The sequence below is a fragment of the Lithobates pipiens genome, unplaced genomic scaffold, assembly GCF_037356315.1.
Source record: "Lithobates pipiens isolate NorthernLeopardFrog02 unplaced genomic scaffold, aLitPip1_a1.2 Scaffold_3, whole genome shotgun sequence".
NCBI lineage: Eukaryota > Metazoa > Chordata > Amphibia > Anura > Ranidae > Lithobates > Lithobates pipiens.
In genome coordinates this window covers 13195036-13215831 of record NW_027507790.1, presented here as the reverse complement: position 1 = coordinate 13215831, position 20796 = coordinate 13195036, and the positions used below count along the sequence as shown (strand labels likewise).

At 38.2% G+C, this 20796-nt stretch overlaps 1 protein-coding gene across 3 annotated transcripts in view; it reads right to left on the bottom strand.

The window, feature by feature from the left end:
* Positions 1–2296: 2296 nt before the first annotated feature.
* Positions 2297–20796, bottom strand: part of LHX5 (LIM homeobox 5) — a 57591-nt gene continuing 39091 nt past the window's right edge. For all 3 annotated transcript variants that reach the window (XM_077461271.1, XM_077461272.1, XM_077461273.1), the window contains 3 exons: positions 12207–12372; positions 3570–3933; positions 2297–3484 (listed from right to left, as the gene is read on the bottom strand). In XM_077461271.1, coding sequence (XP_077317397.1) covers positions 3457–3484; positions 3570–3933; positions 12207–12372 — 558 coding nt within the window. In that variant the 3' untranslated portion in view covers positions 2297–3456. The remainder of the gene's footprint in view (positions 3485–3569; positions 3934–12206; positions 12373–20796) is intronic.

The following is a 20796-nucleotide window of genomic DNA, read 5'->3' as shown; positions in this document are numbered from 1 at the left end:
ACACGGAGCTGAGGGGGCACTTGATTATATATTTTTAAACAAGTCTTTACAGTCACTATAAGGCTAGGCAGTTTGTCAAATTCTGTTATCTAGGGATTCATGGATTACCCAATAATAAACACTGATGCCGTTTTAGGCCATTACATTTTTTTTTTGTGTGTGTATGTGTACTTCTTTCAGGTTTGCTATTACTATTGTTATTTTGATCTCCCGTGTCTCAGACCATGCAGAGATCATTCAGCAGAAAACTAGTGCATGAATGTTTTCCATTCCCTTTTGTTTTAGAAGGAAAGGGAATGAGAATATGACTTGGAATGTACCACATATACCCACCTTTCTTGTTGGGAAGACTACCATAGTATGTTAAAAAAGTTTGGTGTAGTAAACATAGAGAGAGACAACCCAAGTCGATGTATTTGCACAGTAACTACTATATGTCTACTTTAAAGATTTTTTTTACATTTCCAGTTAATTCTCACATGCTACACATCAGCAGGAATGTTCTGCCCAAAACCTCCACCAATCAGATGCCTTGGATCAGCGGAATGAGAAGTGCTGCTGTTACCACCATTTGAATTTGCTTGACCTATTTTGACTCTATAAGGAACCCATTGCTTTTTAACAAATTTTTGAACTTAGGCTGTGATGTCCAAGGAAAGTCAAAGAACTTTTTCAAGGACTGGTATCCTTAAAGCTAATAGTTATATTAAAAGTGTTGATCAAGGGAATCTGATTAGGGAACTTCTATAATTTAGTGGTTGTCTGGGAAATTTGGGAAGTGGTTTTTGTCTTTTTCTTGAATTTTAAATTAATTTACGTTTATGGGTTGAATATTTCCGTTGGAAGGAAGCCGTTTCACAAAAAACTTTGTGAAGATGTAGTTTGTGACCTGCAGTATTCCAGCAAAATTATGCATGAAACAATAACCAAATCCTCTTATTGCAATTATTTCTTCAATTGAAAAGTTGAAATTGTTGGCATAATTTGCTACAAATACTTACATTTAATAATATCAGTAGTAAAGCTATTATAACTAATTGTCTCTGTAAATACTTAAAATCAGTACACCTGAACTGATCTGGAGCAATACAAATGGGCTAGATCACCCAACAGTCTCATATGTATCTGGATTTCTCATGGGGAATTCTCTGGAATTGCCTTTCCATTTCTTCAAAAAGTTCCTACCCTTTTTTTTAACTCTTTTTATTAAGAATTTCAAAAACAAAATACATCACTCATGCTAAACTACAAGGTCAGCTGGCTTGCTGGACAGACTAGTCACGTGACACTCTCAGACACGACCAATTACTACACCCCCCACTCTCACTGTTTTCAAGGAAAATATAAAAGTTCAGAAACATTTTGAAGACCCCTCGTATATTTGTCTTCTATGGCTTGTACCAAGGGGGCTTACTCTCCTGGTGGATATTTCATTGTTATAATGATGAAAGATGCTGACACCTAAATCTTTCTTAACTTAATGCAGACAATGCATTAAGGTAAAAAATGGTTTAGGCTTTACAACCACTTGAAGAGCAAGACAATGTAGATGCAGGATCTCCAGAAAGATGATCATATCTTCGTATTTCCAGGAATAAAAGTGAATCCATTAGGTGAGTGAACCTACCATCATCTGTCTTCAACAAGTACATTGCAGTATGTACTATTCTTTTAATAGGAAAATCAACACTGATGCAGAACTAAAACCACTGCTTTAACCATTTTCTAGAAAAATTACATTCAAGGCAAGCTTCTGGTAGTTGTCACAGTAGATAGTGAGCTTATGTCATCTCTCAGCTGAACTTTGAAGCCCACAAATGGCTGGTGCCATAGATGATCATATGTGCAACAGGAGATCTAAACAGAGGCTCAGATGGAACTGACCTAAACTCTAAAGGATAAGATGGTTTAGTTCTGCTTTAAAAATATGAACTAGTAGAGCCAAACGAAAGGGTATTATCCAGTGGGCTTAGGGAATGATAGAAGGATAATAGACAAGCATCTTCATCTTGGTCTTCTAAGTCCCCTGTCAAAGCACTTCTTTTGTTTTTATATACTATAGTTGTGAACATAAAAAAAAAACTTTGCTACACATAAAATGTGTCAGTAGATTTTTTTTAAAGAAAAGGCCAATTTGGAATTTAGTCTCTTCCAAAAAAAACCCCCCCAAAAAATGTATTTACAGCTGAACACATGAAATGATACACGCAGACTGTTAAATTACTGTCAATGCAGGTTTGTTAACAAATACAATGGGAAACATAGTTATCAGAAATAAAAAGGCAGGTAAACAATGTACAATAAATAATAAGGAAACACAAAACATACTTTATTTTTTCCATTTGTTTATACAAAATAAGTAAATGTGAAGCTCATAAGCTTCTTAAAATTATAATACAGTAAAAGGGGCGTTTCCTTCTGCCCCCTCCTCTTGTCTCCCAGATAAAAGTTTCAGTACTGGGAATTTGACAAAAAACAGAAATAACCCTGCAATATTTGCGTACATCTTTTATGAGATGCATATCTGATATAGGTAACATCTTGCCATTGCTAAAAATCACTGAGCAAGAGACTAAGCCTATAGTTACCACCAGAGGGCAACCTAACACCATTCTGTGATGTACATCAAAGAGACCACTTTAAACCTCTATAACTAGTCTTCAGATTTTTTTTTCATACTCTCCCTTGCATTTTATCATCCAAATATAAGAACGTAAGGTTCATGTATTTGACACCCATTTCTTATGCAGTCTATGCTAATGCCAGCTAAGAATTTAATCAATGCAAAAGCTTGGAGTGAGAGCAATACCTAAATCCAATCCTTCTCATTAGCATGTGCATTTCAGCTAACATGTCTTATTGCTTCAAATAACTGCCCAGCATCACAGTTGATGTATAAGAAAAAAAAAAAAAAAAAGTACTTTTTTTTTTTTAATCCAACTGACCACAGTAAGATTTTGCGTTTTATCTGGTTTGTAACTTTTTAAAGAAACTTGAGTAAAGAATATGACTTGGGGTTGAGGCTGACTGTTGATAGTTTAAGTACAAACGGTTCCTAATAGGCATATTTTGGGCCTGGCTCAGAAAGACATAAATGCCAAGAGAATGTTAGAAAGGATAATTGGTCCTATTTCAGGTGACAGACTAGAGGTTTTCAATAAACAGAAATAAGGAGGCAGTTTATTCTTTACCAGCAGCCATGAAGGTGAATTTTGGTTTTGGTGTCTTGTTGGTCCCAATCATCTCCCACATCCAGGTAGGTTGTCCAATGCTTTGGATGAGTCAGAAGGAGGCAGGCTGGAAGTCCATCTTTTACTGTCAGGGAGGTGGCTTTTGGTTTTGTTTATACTACTTGCTTTTGGTTTTCATGAGCCAAGATGTCAGAAAAATGTTTATTTTGAGCTCAGCAGGGCAAATCACGTTGTGGAGCTAAGGTGCTCCTGGACATCTTGTCTTCTACCCTTTGTAGGATCGAGTCTTTGTCCTATCAAATTCAAAATATTAAATCAATTTCAAAGGAATGTAGATTGTAGTCCATAAAGACAGTACATGTATTTGCTTTTTATTACCATACTGTGCCCTCGTTAATGTCAGGGTTCTGATGGGGTAAAGGACCACTAAAGCCACTATTGCTAGACATAGAAAATGGAGGACTTGGACCACTGCTGAAGACTTCTCCAGAAATGGGATGCAAAGACCCAGTCATGCCAGGCTCCGGGCTGGGTGTATCTGGGTGAGATATCATGTCCGCATATCTTTGGTTTTCTGAAGGGTGGTGACCAGCTAAGGGTGGTTCAAGAGGGCCAAGAGGAGTAGAACCAGGCCCTGAATTCTGTAGGTAGCTGGAATCTGCTGGAGATTGTGTCTGAGAGGATGGAGGCCCATGAGGGAAAAAGTCATAATTTCCACTTCCATAATAATCCCCTTGGTAATCTGTAAAAATAGTGAAATTGGAAAAAACTAAGAAAATATTTCTTTTTTTTTAGCATTCATACATGTTAAACATTTCTCTTCTGCTTCATACACCTGTATTCCAAATGCTTGTGTTAAATGACCAGTAAGCCAACAACAGATTTGGAGAAAGGTATATTTGGCCATAATTATATATTGCTTAACCCACATTTTGCATTTAAACCTAATTTTCTTCCAGCAAGTTTCCAAGTACATGTGTTAGTACAGCACAGCCTCTAGCTCGAGGAATCCTAAGCTCATCTTGGTGACTGTAGTGCATGAGATAGTGGCAGGGAGCAGCTCTTTTGTGTGTTTCTTTGTGAATATATAATTTATTCTGTCAATGCGCAAAGAGTGCTACAGATAAAACCAGCCATAGGATTACAGAGCAGATGACAAGCATATGAAAACTACATGCAAAAGAAAAGACAAAAAGAATGAAAAGGGGTAGAAGCCACAGCGAAACTAGAACTTGCTTTGCATTAATTAAGACCAAGACAGGAAAGGTGAGAAATTCAGTTTTTTTTTCCTCACAACTTTCCGAAGCAGAAAAACCTGTTTTATTAAAAAAGAAATGCAACAATTTAAGTGAGAAGAGACTTTGCTTGAGGGTAAGACTAGCATCATCCAGTGCTTTCTATTCAAGGATCAGCTAACTTCTAAATACAACTATGTATTATAATATATATAATATTTATTATCTCTTTATTTTTTTTATTTTTTTTTTCCTTCAGAGTTGTATTTAGAATTAATTTGATCTTTCATTAGAAAATACTGGATAACACAAGTCATACCCTTAGGCCTGGTTCACACCTATGCATTTTTTTACTGCGTTTTCCATTTTGCAGAAACACAGTATAGTCCATTTAACATGGTTTCCTATGGGTCACGTTCACATCTGTGCATTTTATGGAAAGGGCCAGGGGTTTGTTTCTGGTTTTTAGTTCCATAGACTATTGAAAAATGCAAAATGCACCTGGAATATACAAACTGGAACCTGCATAGGTGGGAATCAGGCCTCTAGAAAAAAATATTTTCTCACTTAAAATTCTTACATTTCTTTTTGTACATGTGTTTAAAAAAAAACAAAAAAAAAATTATATTTTACACACACACACACACACACACACACACTTTGTGATCACACAAAATAAGCGTTAGACACAGTCACCTTGTAGAAAAAGTTATGTTCTCATCCCCCCATCTCACATAGTTAATGAACAGACATGCTACCTATAGCTATCAATTGAAAGGCCAAGTATCTTTGTGTGATGTTGATGAAGTTCACTAAAATTTCTTATAACACTGGCATTCAGCAGTGCAATGAAAAAGACACCTCCCATAATACAAGCCCGTTTCAGGTCAGTGCCCTCATACCCTAATTAATGGTAAATAATAAAGGCAAACACTTAGCAGAAATAAATCACACAGTGATCAGAATGAAACCCATTTGTAAGTGTGGCAAGGCATTAAGCATGCAGGGTTTTCTGGGCTGCTTGAGGAGGAGCTGGAGAATACAAAGATGCAGGGAGGGAGCAGATGGGAAAATAATTACTTTTGAGGCTACTTATTGCACAATGAAAAAATGTACTATGAATGAATGGAAACATATCATGTAACACATTACTGGCACAAGAACATAAGTGATTTGTAATCTAAAATAGTTATAAATTACGATGATGAAAAATATTCACATAATAAAAAAAATTTAAAAGTATTTTTAGTGAGAAAAAAAAAAAAACTAAACTCTTTATTTTTACAGCAGCAAATGAAATGCAAAGTAGGACAGAGTATGAAAAGAACCACGTCCAGATTTAGTATCCTTTTAATTGAATTTGCGACTAAATCACCTACAGGAGAAGGAATAAAGCCACATATTTGGATTCTTTTGTTTTGCTCTTTGCTTAGAATGAAAGAGCCGATTCTGTAATCTCTTGACATACAAATCTATTGAGGGCACAGAATGCACAGCTCTTGGTAAACAGACATCCCCATTCATACAGCTCAAAGAAACAAGACACATCTAACTTGTAACAGATCACAAAGACATGGGAAGGGGGGGGTGATGTATGGAGGAGAGAAGAAAATAAGAGATTCGGGGGAGGCAGAAGAGTTGTAGAAAAGACTTAAGGAGAAATATATACTAGAAGCAGAAGTGGGAAACACTTAAAAAGGAAATTCAAAATTGAGTGAGGGGGGGGGGGGGGGGGAATCAAAAGGAGGGTTAAAAAAAAAAAAGAGAAAGAAAACATTCTATTATATATAAAAATGATACCGGGGATACATTTATTTTATGTATAAAGTTTACAGCAAATCAGTTAAAACAATGTGCATTGTTCGTTATACCAGACATTGGTCTTAATAAAAATATCTTTCACACCCAGCACACATTTACATACTATATATATATATGTATATTTTCCTAGATTGTAAGCTCTAACGAGGAGGGCTCTCCGATTCCCCCCGTATTGAAATTGTACTGTCTACCCTAATGTTGTAAAGCGCTGTGTAAACTGTCTGCGCTATATAAATCCTGTATAATAATAATAATTATATATATATATATATATATATATATATATATATATAATTTATTTATTATTATACAGGATTTATATAGCGCCGACAGTTTACACAGTGCTTTACATCATTAGGGCAGGCAGTACAATTACAATACAATTCAATACAATACAACGCATTAGAGCTTACAATCTAGGAATATATATATATATATATATATATATATATATATATATATATATATATATATATATATAGTTATAATATGTAAATGTGTGCTGTGTGTGAAAGATATTTTTATTAAGACCAATGTCTGGTATAACCAGCAATGCACATTGTTTTAATTGATTTGCTGTAAATTTTATACATAAAATAAATGATCCCCTGGTAATTATATTAATATGTATATATATATATATATATATATATATATATTAATATATATATATATTAATATATATATATATATATATATATATATATATATATATACACATACACATACACACACACACACACACACACAGGCGGTCCCCTAGGTACAAATGTCCGACTTAACGACTCCTACTTACAAACGGAGGGAGACAACAGAAAGTGAAAGGAAACCTACCCCTATCAAGGGAAATTCACTCCTGTATTAGTTATTATGGGAAAAAGGTACCTCCACTAATGCTTTATCACCAAGGCTGGTTTCCACAACAGCCCAAAATTTTCAAAATCCGATTGCCATTGGGACAGAAAGTGAGGTTAAATCTTCTGAACAGGGACACAGACAGCAAAAAAGCGTTACAAGGGTGTTAACCCTTTCCTATGGTATCCAAAAAGCTTAAAAATAGTTTTTTTTTTTTCTGGCTGGAGCTACACTTAAAAAATGTACCTGTTCCGACTTACATACAGATTCAACTTAAGAACAAACCTACAGAACCCATTTTGTTTGTAACCTGCGGAACAGCCTGTATCTATAAAGCGCAAGGCTGTATAGTAGGATCATAAACTATGAAATATATGCACCACATAGTAGTGTACCACTAGAGAAGGGACAACCGCAAAAAAATTCCAACCCTCCCGAAAAAGCATTTACGCAACAGAGGGCTGGTACTGTTGCCTCTTGCCCATCGTTGTATCCCACAGACTGGTTGGTTATTATCTCAATGTCTTTAAATGGCTAGTTTTAGATGAATTGCATTTAATGTGTGGGGGTGCCATGAATCCTGTTCTCAGTACTGAATGGTGAAAGCAAACCACGGTCACCTTGGTTCTTCTTAAAATACAATACCTGATGTGAGATAGTGATGGACTCAACCTGGACTTAGATAAAATGAAGTATAGTTGGGAGATAAGTAGTGCATGGGTGTTTACAAAATTAGTTGGCTGTAGCAATTTATAGAAAATCTCAGGTCAATAATTATGGATTATTAATTTTTTGTAGAAAGGTAACTAGTTATGTGCTGTATATTTGACTATAAAAAAAATTGGGGGAATGAAAAAGGTGGAAGGGTTTTTTTTTACAAGGTAAAGGACATTATAAGGATAGATCCTTTACTCGGTTTTAAAAGTATAAAGCTTTTAGTAAATATTTTGTAGATTTTGGAAAAATACAGAGAATGTAAAAACAGGTTTTTACCAAACATGGGTAGACCAAGAAAAATATAATGTTGGCAGTAATGGCACAGATCACGCTATCATTACAGAGGATTTAAAGAAGCTGCGTTAATGATAAGTGTCAGGACGTTTTGTCAACTGTCGTGCTCCATCTAGAACCCCTCTAGTGTATATTATAACTTTATTAGCATGACTTGTCCATAATGTCTTGAATAAAAGGATAAAGGCAGAAGACAGGCTGGGAGAGAAGGCCTTTGTTATACCTTTCTGTCTGCTCATAATACAAGTGACAGCAAAAGCGTACAGATGCGACGAGGGAGAGAGGAGAGGCAATGTAAATATGAGCAAGAAGTTAGCAAGGAAAGATGAGAAGGAAAGGCTTGATATCATTCACCTCTGCATTTTACTGCTCTGGGAATATTATTAATGTGAGGGTTTCGGGGCACATGACACAAATAGTAATTGCAGTTGGTAAATTGTGAATCAGAGGAAAGAGAAAACAAACAGAGAAAGGCAGGGTACCCTGCTCTCTCCAATCACCCTCCATATGTTCCAAGAATGTGAAGGTAATTGGAACAACTGTTGTCTGAATAAGGTACAAAGAAAGCAGCTGTGCCATTGTCCCTCTACAACACTACTGAGAGAGAGAGCGAGAGAGAGACAGAAAGAGAGGGAAGTAAAGGAGGGGGTGCTGAAAAGAGGGGAGAACTGGAAGATGAGGAGTAAGCAGTGGGGTGAACCAGGAATGGGCAGGTCTCCTCCATAACAGGCATTACGTTTTACTTGCCATGCTGTGAAAAGTTTAGAGGAACGAGGAAGGAGACCTTTAAAGTGGTGATGTGAAGTAAGAGGAGGCGGTGGTGATGGTGGTGGTTAGAGGATTGAGAGGGAAAAGGAGATTAAAGAGACCTCAGGAAGAAACCTTGTGAAAATCCTTCTCTCGGAGGCTTTGCAATCATTTAATCTTTGAAAATGAGGTTTCTGGCTAGGGCAAAGGTATTTTAGGGATAAAGAAAACTAAAATCCTCTACTATCCCTTAAATAGGCACTGAAAGGGGTCAACTTGAGAAATGTCATGCATCACACAGAAAAATGTACTTGCATTTTTGACCCCTTTAGCGAAGGCGATATTACAAGTTTGCTTAGCTTTAAACTGCATAGATAGCTCATAAACACTCATCCACCAATATAAACCATACAAAACAGGCATCTACCTGAACGTATATTTACCAAAATCTTTTAGGAAGTGATTAATTAAATGTGTGCTTGCCACCGATTTAAAGAGATATATGTAAAAGTGGTCAACTGTAAGTTATAAGAGCAGCCCATCCTTGCAACAAATGTCTAACAGTCATAAGTTTGATTCCCAATTAGAATAATTGTTCCTGATTAAAAGAAATCTTGTTACATCTTTACCTGTGAATTACATAGATTTTCCAGCATGCTGGAAGATTTCTCCAGGGGCTACTCTGAATGCAAAAAAGTGCTATGGCTCATTTACCTTTGCAAATGACGTCCAATAATGAGATGTCCCTGCCTTTCAGAGCTGATCATTCACTAGTGTGAGGTCTGAAATAAATCTAATATGCAAAACTAGCACTCGGAGTGTTTTAAAAACTGGTAGGGGTTGTGATTCCACATTATCTCTGGTAGAGTTTTGGATGATCTCAGAGATTGCATCTATTAGTTTAATGAAAATTGGGAGGATTATAGCAAAGGGCTTATTTTTATAAGCCCTTTCACAGACAGTGAAACTAGGAGCCTTCACCTCTGAAACTCACACAATTTCTTATGGAGTCCCTCAAGGATCACCCTGGTTACCCGTGCTCTTCAACATCTACAGCTGTCCACTCCTCAAAATCATCCACAAATCAGACCTATGCTTCCACTCATACACTAATGACACTCAACTCTACTTTCGCATCAGCGGACAAAAAGACCAATATCAGGGATTAGAAAAATGCCTCACATTTTTAGATGACTGGATGACAACGAGCTCCCTCAAACTTAATGGATCCAAAACAGAGCTTCTTCTCATCCACACAAATCGAAATACAAAAACAAAGACCCCATGGACACCACCCACCATCCTTGGACAGACCATCACCCCAAGCACCAAAGCCAAAAGTCTCGGAGTCATCTTCAATTCAGAGTTGTCGATGGGTGCAAAATTGGATCAGTAGTCGGCGGATCTCGCCATCTTCTCCGCCTGTTACATAGACTCATCCCCTTCATTCCAGAAGAGGAGAAAGCAGTAGTAGTTGGAACAATCATCAATTCCTGACTCGACTCCGCAAACTACCCCCTACATAGGACTACCTAAATGCCACAAGTATGCCTGCAAGTCGTAAAAAAAACGGCGGCAAGACTGGTAATGGGAAAAAAACCCTGGGAATCCATCTCCCCATCCCTGAGGACCCTACATTAGCTAACTGTAAAGGATCGTATCACATTCAAGACCCTCTGCCTCACCCACAAATGCACACAAGGAAACGCTCCTCAATACCTATGCAAGAAAATAAATCACTACGCACCCAATCGCAATCTACGATCAACTAACCAAAACCTCCTCCTCATCCCCAAGTCCCGCTACAAATCAAAGGGAGAACGAAGATTTGCAGTCTAAGGACCATGGCTATGGAATGCTCTACCCACTAACATCCGCATGGAAGAAAACCATCGGGCCTTCAGAAAAAACTCAAGACCCACCTCTTCTAAGAAGAAGGACAACACAGGACAGATCAATCGCCTTGGGGCGATTCAGTTCGAATTTGTAGCGCTATACAAGTTATTCATTCATTCATTTATATATTTGCATTAAGTGATCAATTATTCCATAGGGGGGTTGCGGGTTTGGATAAAACCCCACAAACAGGATTATATAAATCCATTTATTTGCTTTAAAATATAATACAGTAAATGGGTAGCTTAAATGTTATTTCATTACAAAATGCATCTTTAAGGCTTCAGAGATCCAGTGCAAGAAACAGAAGTACTAAAGCAAGCAGCCTTGAACTGCCCAGATACAAAATCGTCATTCTGCATAATACAAAAGCTCTAGTTGTTGTTCCCCTTTGTAAAAAACACTTGAACATTGATTGCAGTACCAATATAGTATCACAGGTGTATGTAACCTTTTCACATAACTCTTGTTGTTGAAGATGGATCTCTACCAGCTGATCACTGGTTCAGAAGAGAAGAGGAGACGTTTGTTATCGAAAATGGTTGTATTTCTCCATGCAGAGTGGAAGACCATACATATTATCTTAGAATTGTCTTAAGGTGAAATAAAAAGCATGCACCCTGATGTTTGCATAAATACAGGATTTTTATGTCCTGGTGTTTGTCTATTAAGTGTAGACAAGCCATAGGTGTACCGATTAGGGTCCCATCATAATACAGGTGAAAGTCTTAGTGTCCTTGGTACTCTCCAGGGAAAGTATAGCATTCTCATCTTGCCTTGCACTTCAGAAGACTTCAACATTATGAACCCCAATCACATAATCTATAAAAACAGATGCAGGTGGAGATAGGGCTTGATACTGGGGAGGGACTTTAGGGGGCAGAAATCTAAGTACAACCTTTGGTGACATTATGTAAAAGTAATGTGCTTAGTTTTGATGTCTGCATTTAAACAAAAGAGGCAGATCTCTTAAAGATGGGAATTTTGTATATTAGAAAGATGTAAGCCTGTGCAAATATCTACAATATATAAGATGCAGGTGCTTTGATGCCTTCCTATTGTAAACAATATTGTGAATATTTGGATTTGTGATTTTTGTGTCCATTATTAATTTTTCTCTTTGAAAAAATAAAAGAGCAGACACTTTTATGCTTAACATTTAGAAAAAAATGACTCATTTCCCTTTTACAACATGCATTACAATTTATTATAAACAAGGGGAGAAGAGCCAAATAAAATTTAGCAAAAATACAAATGAACTACACAGAAAGTGACATAGTCAGACTGTTTTGGTAAAATAAGTCATGGTCCATTGTAAGAACTTGCATCATAAAATTAGATTTTCACCAATAAGGATCAACAACGAAACTGCACTTCATTTCACTGGTGGTATCCCAATCATCTGAGAATCTTCTGTCTAAAGGTATATCACACTCAGACTGTAGGTTACCTCCATAGTAGCTGTAAGGGCCAGATGCAAGAATGTCTGACTCGTCCAGCCTTCCTCCTAATGGGCGCATTCGTCTTGGGCTCCTGAAGAACGCATGCCTTCGTGCACCTAATGCGCTCAGCTGTTTCATTCTTCTCTCCTTGGATCTCCTGTTTTGGAACCAAACCTATAACAAAATATTAGAAAAAGACCTTTAAAGAAATGTCTCTACATTAAGTTGTAATTAATAAGGTGGAGAAACAAATCTATATAATCTTAAACCAAAAACCTTGCACCCAGGGATAGCTGCATTTGCATTACAGAGGGACTAGGCTAGTAATAAGTGAAGCAATCTTTTGGTTTCCACATCTGGCCCAGATCTGGCTGATTCGCAGTCAGCAGATGTCTGTGGCAAATTCTATGCAATATGCAAGAAAATCTGCAGGTTTTCTTCTTGCAAACCTGTTATAAAAATTCAGGGCTAAACTTCATGAAATTCATTAAATGTATTTACACAGCCTGCAAAACTACTTGAGTGACTCTAGATAACATGAACCAATCAAAATCAACTGCATTGCAAAGTATAGTATCCACCAGTCCTAACAGGAGAAAGCAGATAGCTGACCTTGTCAATGTGCCACTGCTAGAAGCCCAGTCACAGTTTAAGGTACAGTAGTTGATATTGGAGCAGACTGTATTGGCAAAATGCTGTACAGCATACATTCAGATCAAAGTGGGTGCAGGAACTGCTAGTGCGGTCTTGAATTGATACTTGTATCTCTGGTTGAATATAATTATAAATCTTTGGCAGGTAAACCATTTGCATATAAGCATTTCAATATATTTCTTTAGCTGTGTGCTTGGAGTTCACCTTTAAACACAAACAACCTCAGTAACTTTCAGTCGCAGGCTAAGTGAATCTTCTAGAGATTATTGAACTTGAACCACAGCACTCTGAGAGTTGCCCTTTTCCCAATTCCCAAAGCACAGCAAATGAAGAATTCTATACTGCAATTGCAATGTTAATTTTTGAAATATATGACCAAGCTTTGTTCACAAACATAAAATTGTAAAATTCTAGAAAACATGGCAGAAGATCTGCAAGTTTTTTTTCTTGCCGAACATCATGGTGTTAGGGTTCATTAGCCTCCTAAATTTCACCAGGACAGGGGATACCAACTTACATATCTCATTTCCCTACCTCCTCCTTCAAAAAACATGCTTGTCCTTAACACCACCAAGCTAAAGGCCTTCATGTTAAATCATCTGCCAGATATAGGTTATTAAAATGTCAAAGGATTACATGTTCACAGGTTTCTTACAGATACGAGCCCACTTGTCTAGTATGCCGGGCTGGTATCTTTAGTGGGAAAACAAGTTAATTATGAAAAACTGTCAGATAGGATTCAGAGGGTCAAGAAAAGAGGCTGCATGAGCTTCTCTCTTTGGCATTGATTATAATAGATCCTCTATAATGGGACAGAAATTAAAATTAGGATACCGAAAACGTCAGAGCGACAGCAAAACAACAACTGACACTGTCACACTGGCAATGTTACAGGAACTGATGGTGTATGTCTGTAATATATGGAATTAATGTCTAGCCTGACATGGTAATTGATCACCTGTAGTAGCAAGAAAGAGGGATGCACCTAGGCAGAGCTTGTAAGTACACAAGCGGTTTAAGGTAGGTGCTTTGTAGTCACAATATACTTGCTGCTCCAGTATGACAACAATGCTTCTGTATATATGCAGTACCGTGAATGGGAATTGTCATTCATGGTCAGCAAAAGTGTTACTGGTAAGATCACCAGGTGAAAATATAGTAAAATAGCCATCTCATCTAAGAATCGTTAAACTGCAATATGTTATTGTTTTGCACTTGGGTTTAGATACACATGCTATTCAATTGATGCTGAACTGCCAACAATTAGCCAAATTTGAACATTATTCAGGGTACAAAATGGGGCCATTTGTTTGTTAATGGTGTAAATATAGTCAGGGAACACACTGGGCACCTTTGCTGCCATTGTGCTATATGCTGGGTGTCCAGTGGGCTCCTGTTGCTTTAAAGGTGATTGGACTACCTCCAGGCCCACCTGTCCCTCATCTATCCATTAGAATGTATGTGCTCCCATTGTGGAGACGCTCATAAATTCAGTAGCGTTAGGACTGCAAGCATACACAGTGTTCCGTGAAGAGGCCATGCAGCTTAAGCATGTGTTTGCAAATGCGTGCTAACTAAACCCCTGTTTTTAACACAGGGTTAATTTGATTGGTTAGCAGACTGATTGGTTAGTTGAGCTATGGAATGTTGTCTGGTTTTGTCTTCTATGGGGAGCACATACCCACTCTGTTATGTCAACTTAGGTCACGAAGCTAAAAACCATGCGCATCCTGCAGCAATTGGTCAATGTAAATTCATATCTAAGAGAACCCTCTAGAACCTTTTTTGTAAAATGCACCACTTGCTGCATTGTTTCTAAGCAGCCCTACTTTAACATTTAAAATACAATTTTAAATAAAGACATTTTTAGCCACTTAGGTGAATGTACGAAAGTAAAATAATGTAATATTCTATATGTAGAAATGAAAAGCTTTAAAGTATTTGCATCTCCCACAGGTCTGCAAAACCTTACTGCATAAATGTACTGCTCTACTGACCAGCAGTAAGGGGGCACTGCTCCACTGACCAGCAGTAAGGGGGCACTGCTCCACTGACCAGCAGTAAGGGGGCACTGCCCCAATTACCAGCAACAAGGGGGGCTCTTCTCCACCGATCAGCAGCAAGTGGACAATTCTCCACTGATTGTCAGAAAGGGGGCACACAGCAATGACTAGAACTAAGAAGACACAAACCACTAAAAAGCAGTAAAGGGGAACTCCTCCACTGACCAGCAGTGAGGCGGCAAACACAACTGACCAGCAGTAGGGGGACACACACACACACAACACTGACCAGCAGTGACAACCAGCAGATGGGTTGCACACAGTGACAACCAGCAGTAAGGGGGCATACGCGGCTGACCAGCAATAAAGAGGGGGAAAAAAAAAACTTTAACAGGCAGTAAGGAGACACACACCATCAACCTACACTATAAAAAGTGGTCAGTAAAATAAAGCCTGGCCTGTAAAAGAAAAACACGGGTAACATGTTTTTTTTTTTTGATTCTCTAAACTGGTGGTTTATGGGTGTCTGGGACACTGTCACTTGTGCGCACAGTAATTAAAGACACTGTGCTAGAAGGACTGTGACATGTGCCTGCAGTGTATACAGTGAATAGGCACAAATTCTGTTTAATCACCCCCCTTTAAGCTACCCCTGCTGTTAGGTTCAACCTGGCCATGCCCACCATTTACCACAACGCACTACTCTCACCACATAGTAATTTTCCCTGTTGTGCCCCTTTGTGCCTGAGTCTTTCACAATTATAGCAACAACTTTGTATACAATATAGCCTCTTTACCATCTGCTTTTACCATGTTTTATTAAATGCTTATTGGCACTGCCAGATTGAAATGACTTAAAACGAGATAATAGAAAATGGGGAATCAAAACAGCGTTGACCTAACAGACCCTTGTTTTTTTTCCCAGGCTAGAAAAGATGAAACATAATTGGTCACTATGAGTAAAAATGTCTTAACTAGTTTTTTCATCGCTTTTTTTTTTTTTTTTTTTTTAAATAAATAGCCACCTTATAAATGTATTATAGTTTTCAACTATAATCAATTTTGTGGTTTGCACAAGGAATGGCCAGGTCTTTTGGATCGTCTACAATTTTCCTGGTCACCAAAGGATGTAAATTCTGCTATACATTCCTCAACAGAGTAATTCAGAAAGCATAATCTATATGAGGCATCTATTTAATGAATAGAGTAATTTCCACAAATGGAGATACATTTCTTTCAAGACAGATTCAACTCAAAAGTGCAGTCTGAAATCTCAGCAGATAACACTGTGGATTGATTTATTAAAATTGGAGTGCACAAAATCTGGTCCAGCTCTGCAAATAAACGAATCAGCTACTAAATTCAGCTAGTTCAATTAAAGTGATTGTAAAGGGGAAAAAAGTCTCTATACTTGCCTGTTCTGTGCAATGGAATTGCACAGAGCGGCCTCAATCCTTTTCTGGGGTCCCGGGATTGCACTCCTGACCCCTCCTCTGTCATGTCCCCCCGGGGGCACATGTGCATGCTCGCACCCAAACCCTGTTGCTGTGTCCATTGACATAGACAGCGGGACTGTGCCCCACTGCTCCATCACTGGCTTTGATAGACAGCAGCAGGAAGCAATAGCTCCCAATGCCCCAGCAAAGCCAGCGAGACACGGAAGTGAGGAGAGAGAACAGCTGCAGACGTGCACAGTGCTGGATCAAATTATGGCTCAGGTAAGTAAAAGGGAGGGGGGGGTGAGGGGCCAAAACCGATGCCCAAATAATTTTTACTGTAATGCATTAACCTCCTTAGCGGTAATCCCGAGTCTGGCTCGGGTTGGGAATTTCATTACAATAGCGGTAACCCCGAGCCAGACTCGGGCTTGCACCGCTCGATGCAGGGGAGGACACAGGTAACGTCACTTACCTTGTCCCCTGGATCCAGCGATGTCCGCCGCGCTGTGTGATCGAGCCGTCCTGCGCTCGATTCACAGTGCCGAATGCCGCCGAGCTCCGTTCCCTGCGACGTTACGGCGCACGGGAGCGGAGAACGGCGGCAAATTCAAAAATGTAAAAAGACACAAAAGACACACAGCACTGTAATCTTACAGATTACAGTGCTGTAGTAAAAAATACACACCCCCTTTGTCCCTAGTGGTCTGTGCAATGCCCTGCATGCACTTTTATATTATAAATACTGTTTTTTACTGCTTGTAATTTGGAGATTGTCCATAGCAACCAAAACATGTCCCTTTTTCATCTTTTTTTGGATTTGATTACATTATTCAATAATTTTTATTATTCTTTATTATATTATAAACTTTATCATACCCGGGATGTCCGCTAGACTCTGGTTTGAAGAGATTTCAGAGCGTTATTCCTAAGAATTACAGGACTACAAAATAAAAGCCAGATTTCCATGCAAAATAATTGTACCGCTTTCAGCACCTTATTCCAGACTGAATCATACCGCCAGGGAGGTTAAAAGGCCAAGTTCACAATTTTTTTTCTAAATCCCAGCTCCCCTCGGTACCAATATAACATTAATGTACTTATTTTGCAAAAATAAAACAGCATTCCATTAATTCTACACAGACTTAGCTCACTCTTCCTGGATTATGGATCATGACACAGGAAGGAGTTGCCCAGCTGAGGGTATACGATGCAGGGTGTATGCTGAGATCTGCTGGTCAACTCCTTCCTGTGTCATGACCTAAAGTCTGTCCAGGAAGTAAGGCAGAAGTAATCAAGCAGTGTGTTTAAACAGCTATGAATAGAGTGAGGTAAGCCTGTGTGGAATTAATGGAAAGCTGTTTTATTTTGCCAAATAAGTACACAAATGCTAGGTTGGTACATAGGGGAGCTGGAATCTAGACAAAATAAATAAAAAAGGTGAGCAAGTTTGAACTTTAAGGTAAACAAATATTTAGGTTTTAGAACCTTTTTAAGCTTTGACAAAAAAAAAAAACAACAACCTGCGGATTGGTTTCTATGCAGAGTTGCACCAGATTTTGGATTGGTTTCTATGCAGAGTTGCACCAGATTTTGGATTGGTTTCTATGCAGAGCTGCACCTGATTTAGCATCCTCCAGTTTTAGTAAATCCACCCCTGTATGTGTAGTACTGACTAAAGCCAATGCTATTGTCTAATACAAATTATTCATTTCAAAGGCTTTACCATTCCTTAAAGTTTATAAAGTATTTTTAACTTCTATAAAGTATAAACTGAATATAGCAACTCCATGTAAAACACATTTTTCAGCTATGAATATGCACCATATTATGTCTGTCTACATCTCCATTAGTGAGGGTTTTCAGTACTGACTTGTCTCCCTGTTCTTACCCACATAAAGAAGGTGTTACTCTGACAGCTAGATTTGCCAGTTATTTGTTTAGTACACAGCTCAGCTAATCCATCCTCACACCATCAGTTGGCTTTGTATTGGTTGCATTGCTTGGGCAGAACTTCAAATTGTGGTAGGAATATCTTGCTAGTGAAAAGATATCAGCATGTAATTTAATTTGCCAGCAGCCACCCAAAATAAAATACAATTTCCCTTAAGGGGTTATATGAATTTTGACTGTAATTTAAGATCAACTAAGTCTAAGATACAGAAAGTGTGGGTCTGGAATGCTTACAGATTACATAGTTTGGACTATGGTGTGGTGGGAGAGGTAATTATAAATCTTGAAATGGTTTCAGACTTATGAAACTGTGATGGCATTTTAAAATGTAAGGTCTGCAGCTCATCTCTTGACTTGGGTTGTGGCATGGCATCCCACCCCTAAGATGAGGGATTACTGAGAACTTTGGAGGAATTCTTACCGGGATAAGCTGCAAGAGCAGGAACATGAAAACCATCAAACATGAAAACCACTTTATCAAAAGCATCATATCCTGTACAAGCCCCTCTAAAGGGCTTATAGGATCCGGATTACAACTCTTTCAGGGGGATGAATGGGGACCCCCGCCTGAGAGACAAGGGAAGGACCTCACTCTTTTGCTGATGAAATGAGGATTAAAAAACACCAATCTTTTTCAAACTGAATAATAGGCAAAGACTTACAGAAAAGAAAAAAAAGAAAAAGGTATTGAGCTTGGAAAAAAAGGCTACAGAAAAAGTGAAAGGACCACAAAAAACAAAACAAAAAAAACATGCAACTATAAAAGAGGGAGATCAAGCCTTGCCACTAAATACAGACGTACACCTGACTTAGAAAACTAGACAAGAGGAAAAAAAGATCACTGTTTATGTTGTGTATGTGAATTTATGCTGTGTTCTATGCATTTAAGCTTCCATTGTTTTAAAAAAGTAAAAAAATAAATAAAATTATAAATATTATATATATATATATATATATATATATATATATATATATATATATATATATATATATGCGTGTGCATGTGTGTGTGTATGAATGTATATTTTAACTGTAAAGATATCTGACACAGGTTTTCAAAACATTGCACAAAAGTGCTCATTTGTAAGTTTACACATAAGTGGCAAAACTTATCTCGAAGTGTGTGCGCCAAGAACCACCTAATTTGATCATCAGGCCAAATAAGGCAATTTGTTAAAATAATGCCACGTTGCTGGACTTGGTGCTGCATGTCTGTACAAGAAATGTGGAACTGTGTTAATTGTATTTGCATATGTGCACACTAATGCAACAAGGCTTAAGGCAAAAAGATTTTGCAATTACAAGCTGCCCCAAAAAACGTGAAATTTAAAGCAGTAAAAGTTTTGGCATACATTAAATTTAACGTAATTCTTGAAATGCACCAATCTTGTATTAAAAGTCAAAGCAGTCATTTTGTGGGCTGAATCAGAAATTATGACCATTGTTACATTCCCCCGATATGCCTCTGTACTAGGTTACTCTGGTTAGATTATGATTACAGCATCTTTAAGCCTAGTACACACGGGCCCAATGCCAAATGGCATCGGCCGTTTCAATAGAAACTGGCTGACATTTGGCCCATGTGTACTGGGGCCGGACTGTAGTGTGTACTAGGCTTTAGAGTCAGGTTAGAATATCTCATATTTAAGTTTCCTTGCAGGACAATCTTGGTGTTAATTCTGTGCATTTTGACAAACTCTTAAACTATGAACTGACAAGAAGGCTCCTTCATTTATTTTTCTTTAATTTAATTAGTTTTACTCTGAATCATACACTCTAAAGAAACTCATAGGTGCAGCCATGTCTACAGAAGTGCACCCCCCAGCTGCAATCTCCTAAAGAAAATATCATGCTTCACATTTATAAAATTAGTGAATAGTGATGGCCGAACGGTTCGCCCGGCGGTCGTTTCGCGGCGAATTTCCGACTTTCGCCGTCCGCGGGTTCGAACGCCTTTTTCCGTCGTTCGCCCCGGCGGACTTACGTGTTTAATGTATACAAGAACTTTAACCTTTCGTGACACGTTTATCATGTGTTACAGGACAACCAATTGAGACATGACAGCTCATGGACACTTGGACATTCCCCCTAACCTATAAATACACCCGATCCGGTGGCCATTTTACATTCTTTCTTCTGTCACTGTAGGGAAAGGATCCTGTGTGGAGTAGGGACAGAGAAAACGCTAGCTATTTGGTACACAAAAGTTCTTTTCAGGACTGGTATAGGTGTTAGGTCAGCAGCCTGAGTTTCTTTTGTCAGTTTAGATAAAGGGACAGAGCGCTGTATGCTGCTATTTTAGGGACAGCTCAGCCAGATTAGTCTTTCTTCATCATCATCATCATCATCATCATTAGCTGTTACTATCAGGTCCACAAAAGAGCTGTTCCAGCTAATCGTTCCAGCCTACTCTTTTTTGCCAATTTGTATAGGGACAGGCAGGAAGCAGTGTGTCAGGCAGTGAGGATAATTTTAAAGACTTGCTGTTACTATTAGTTCCACAAAGGTTCTTTTCAGGACTGGTATCAGTGGTACGGTAATAGGCTTGTACA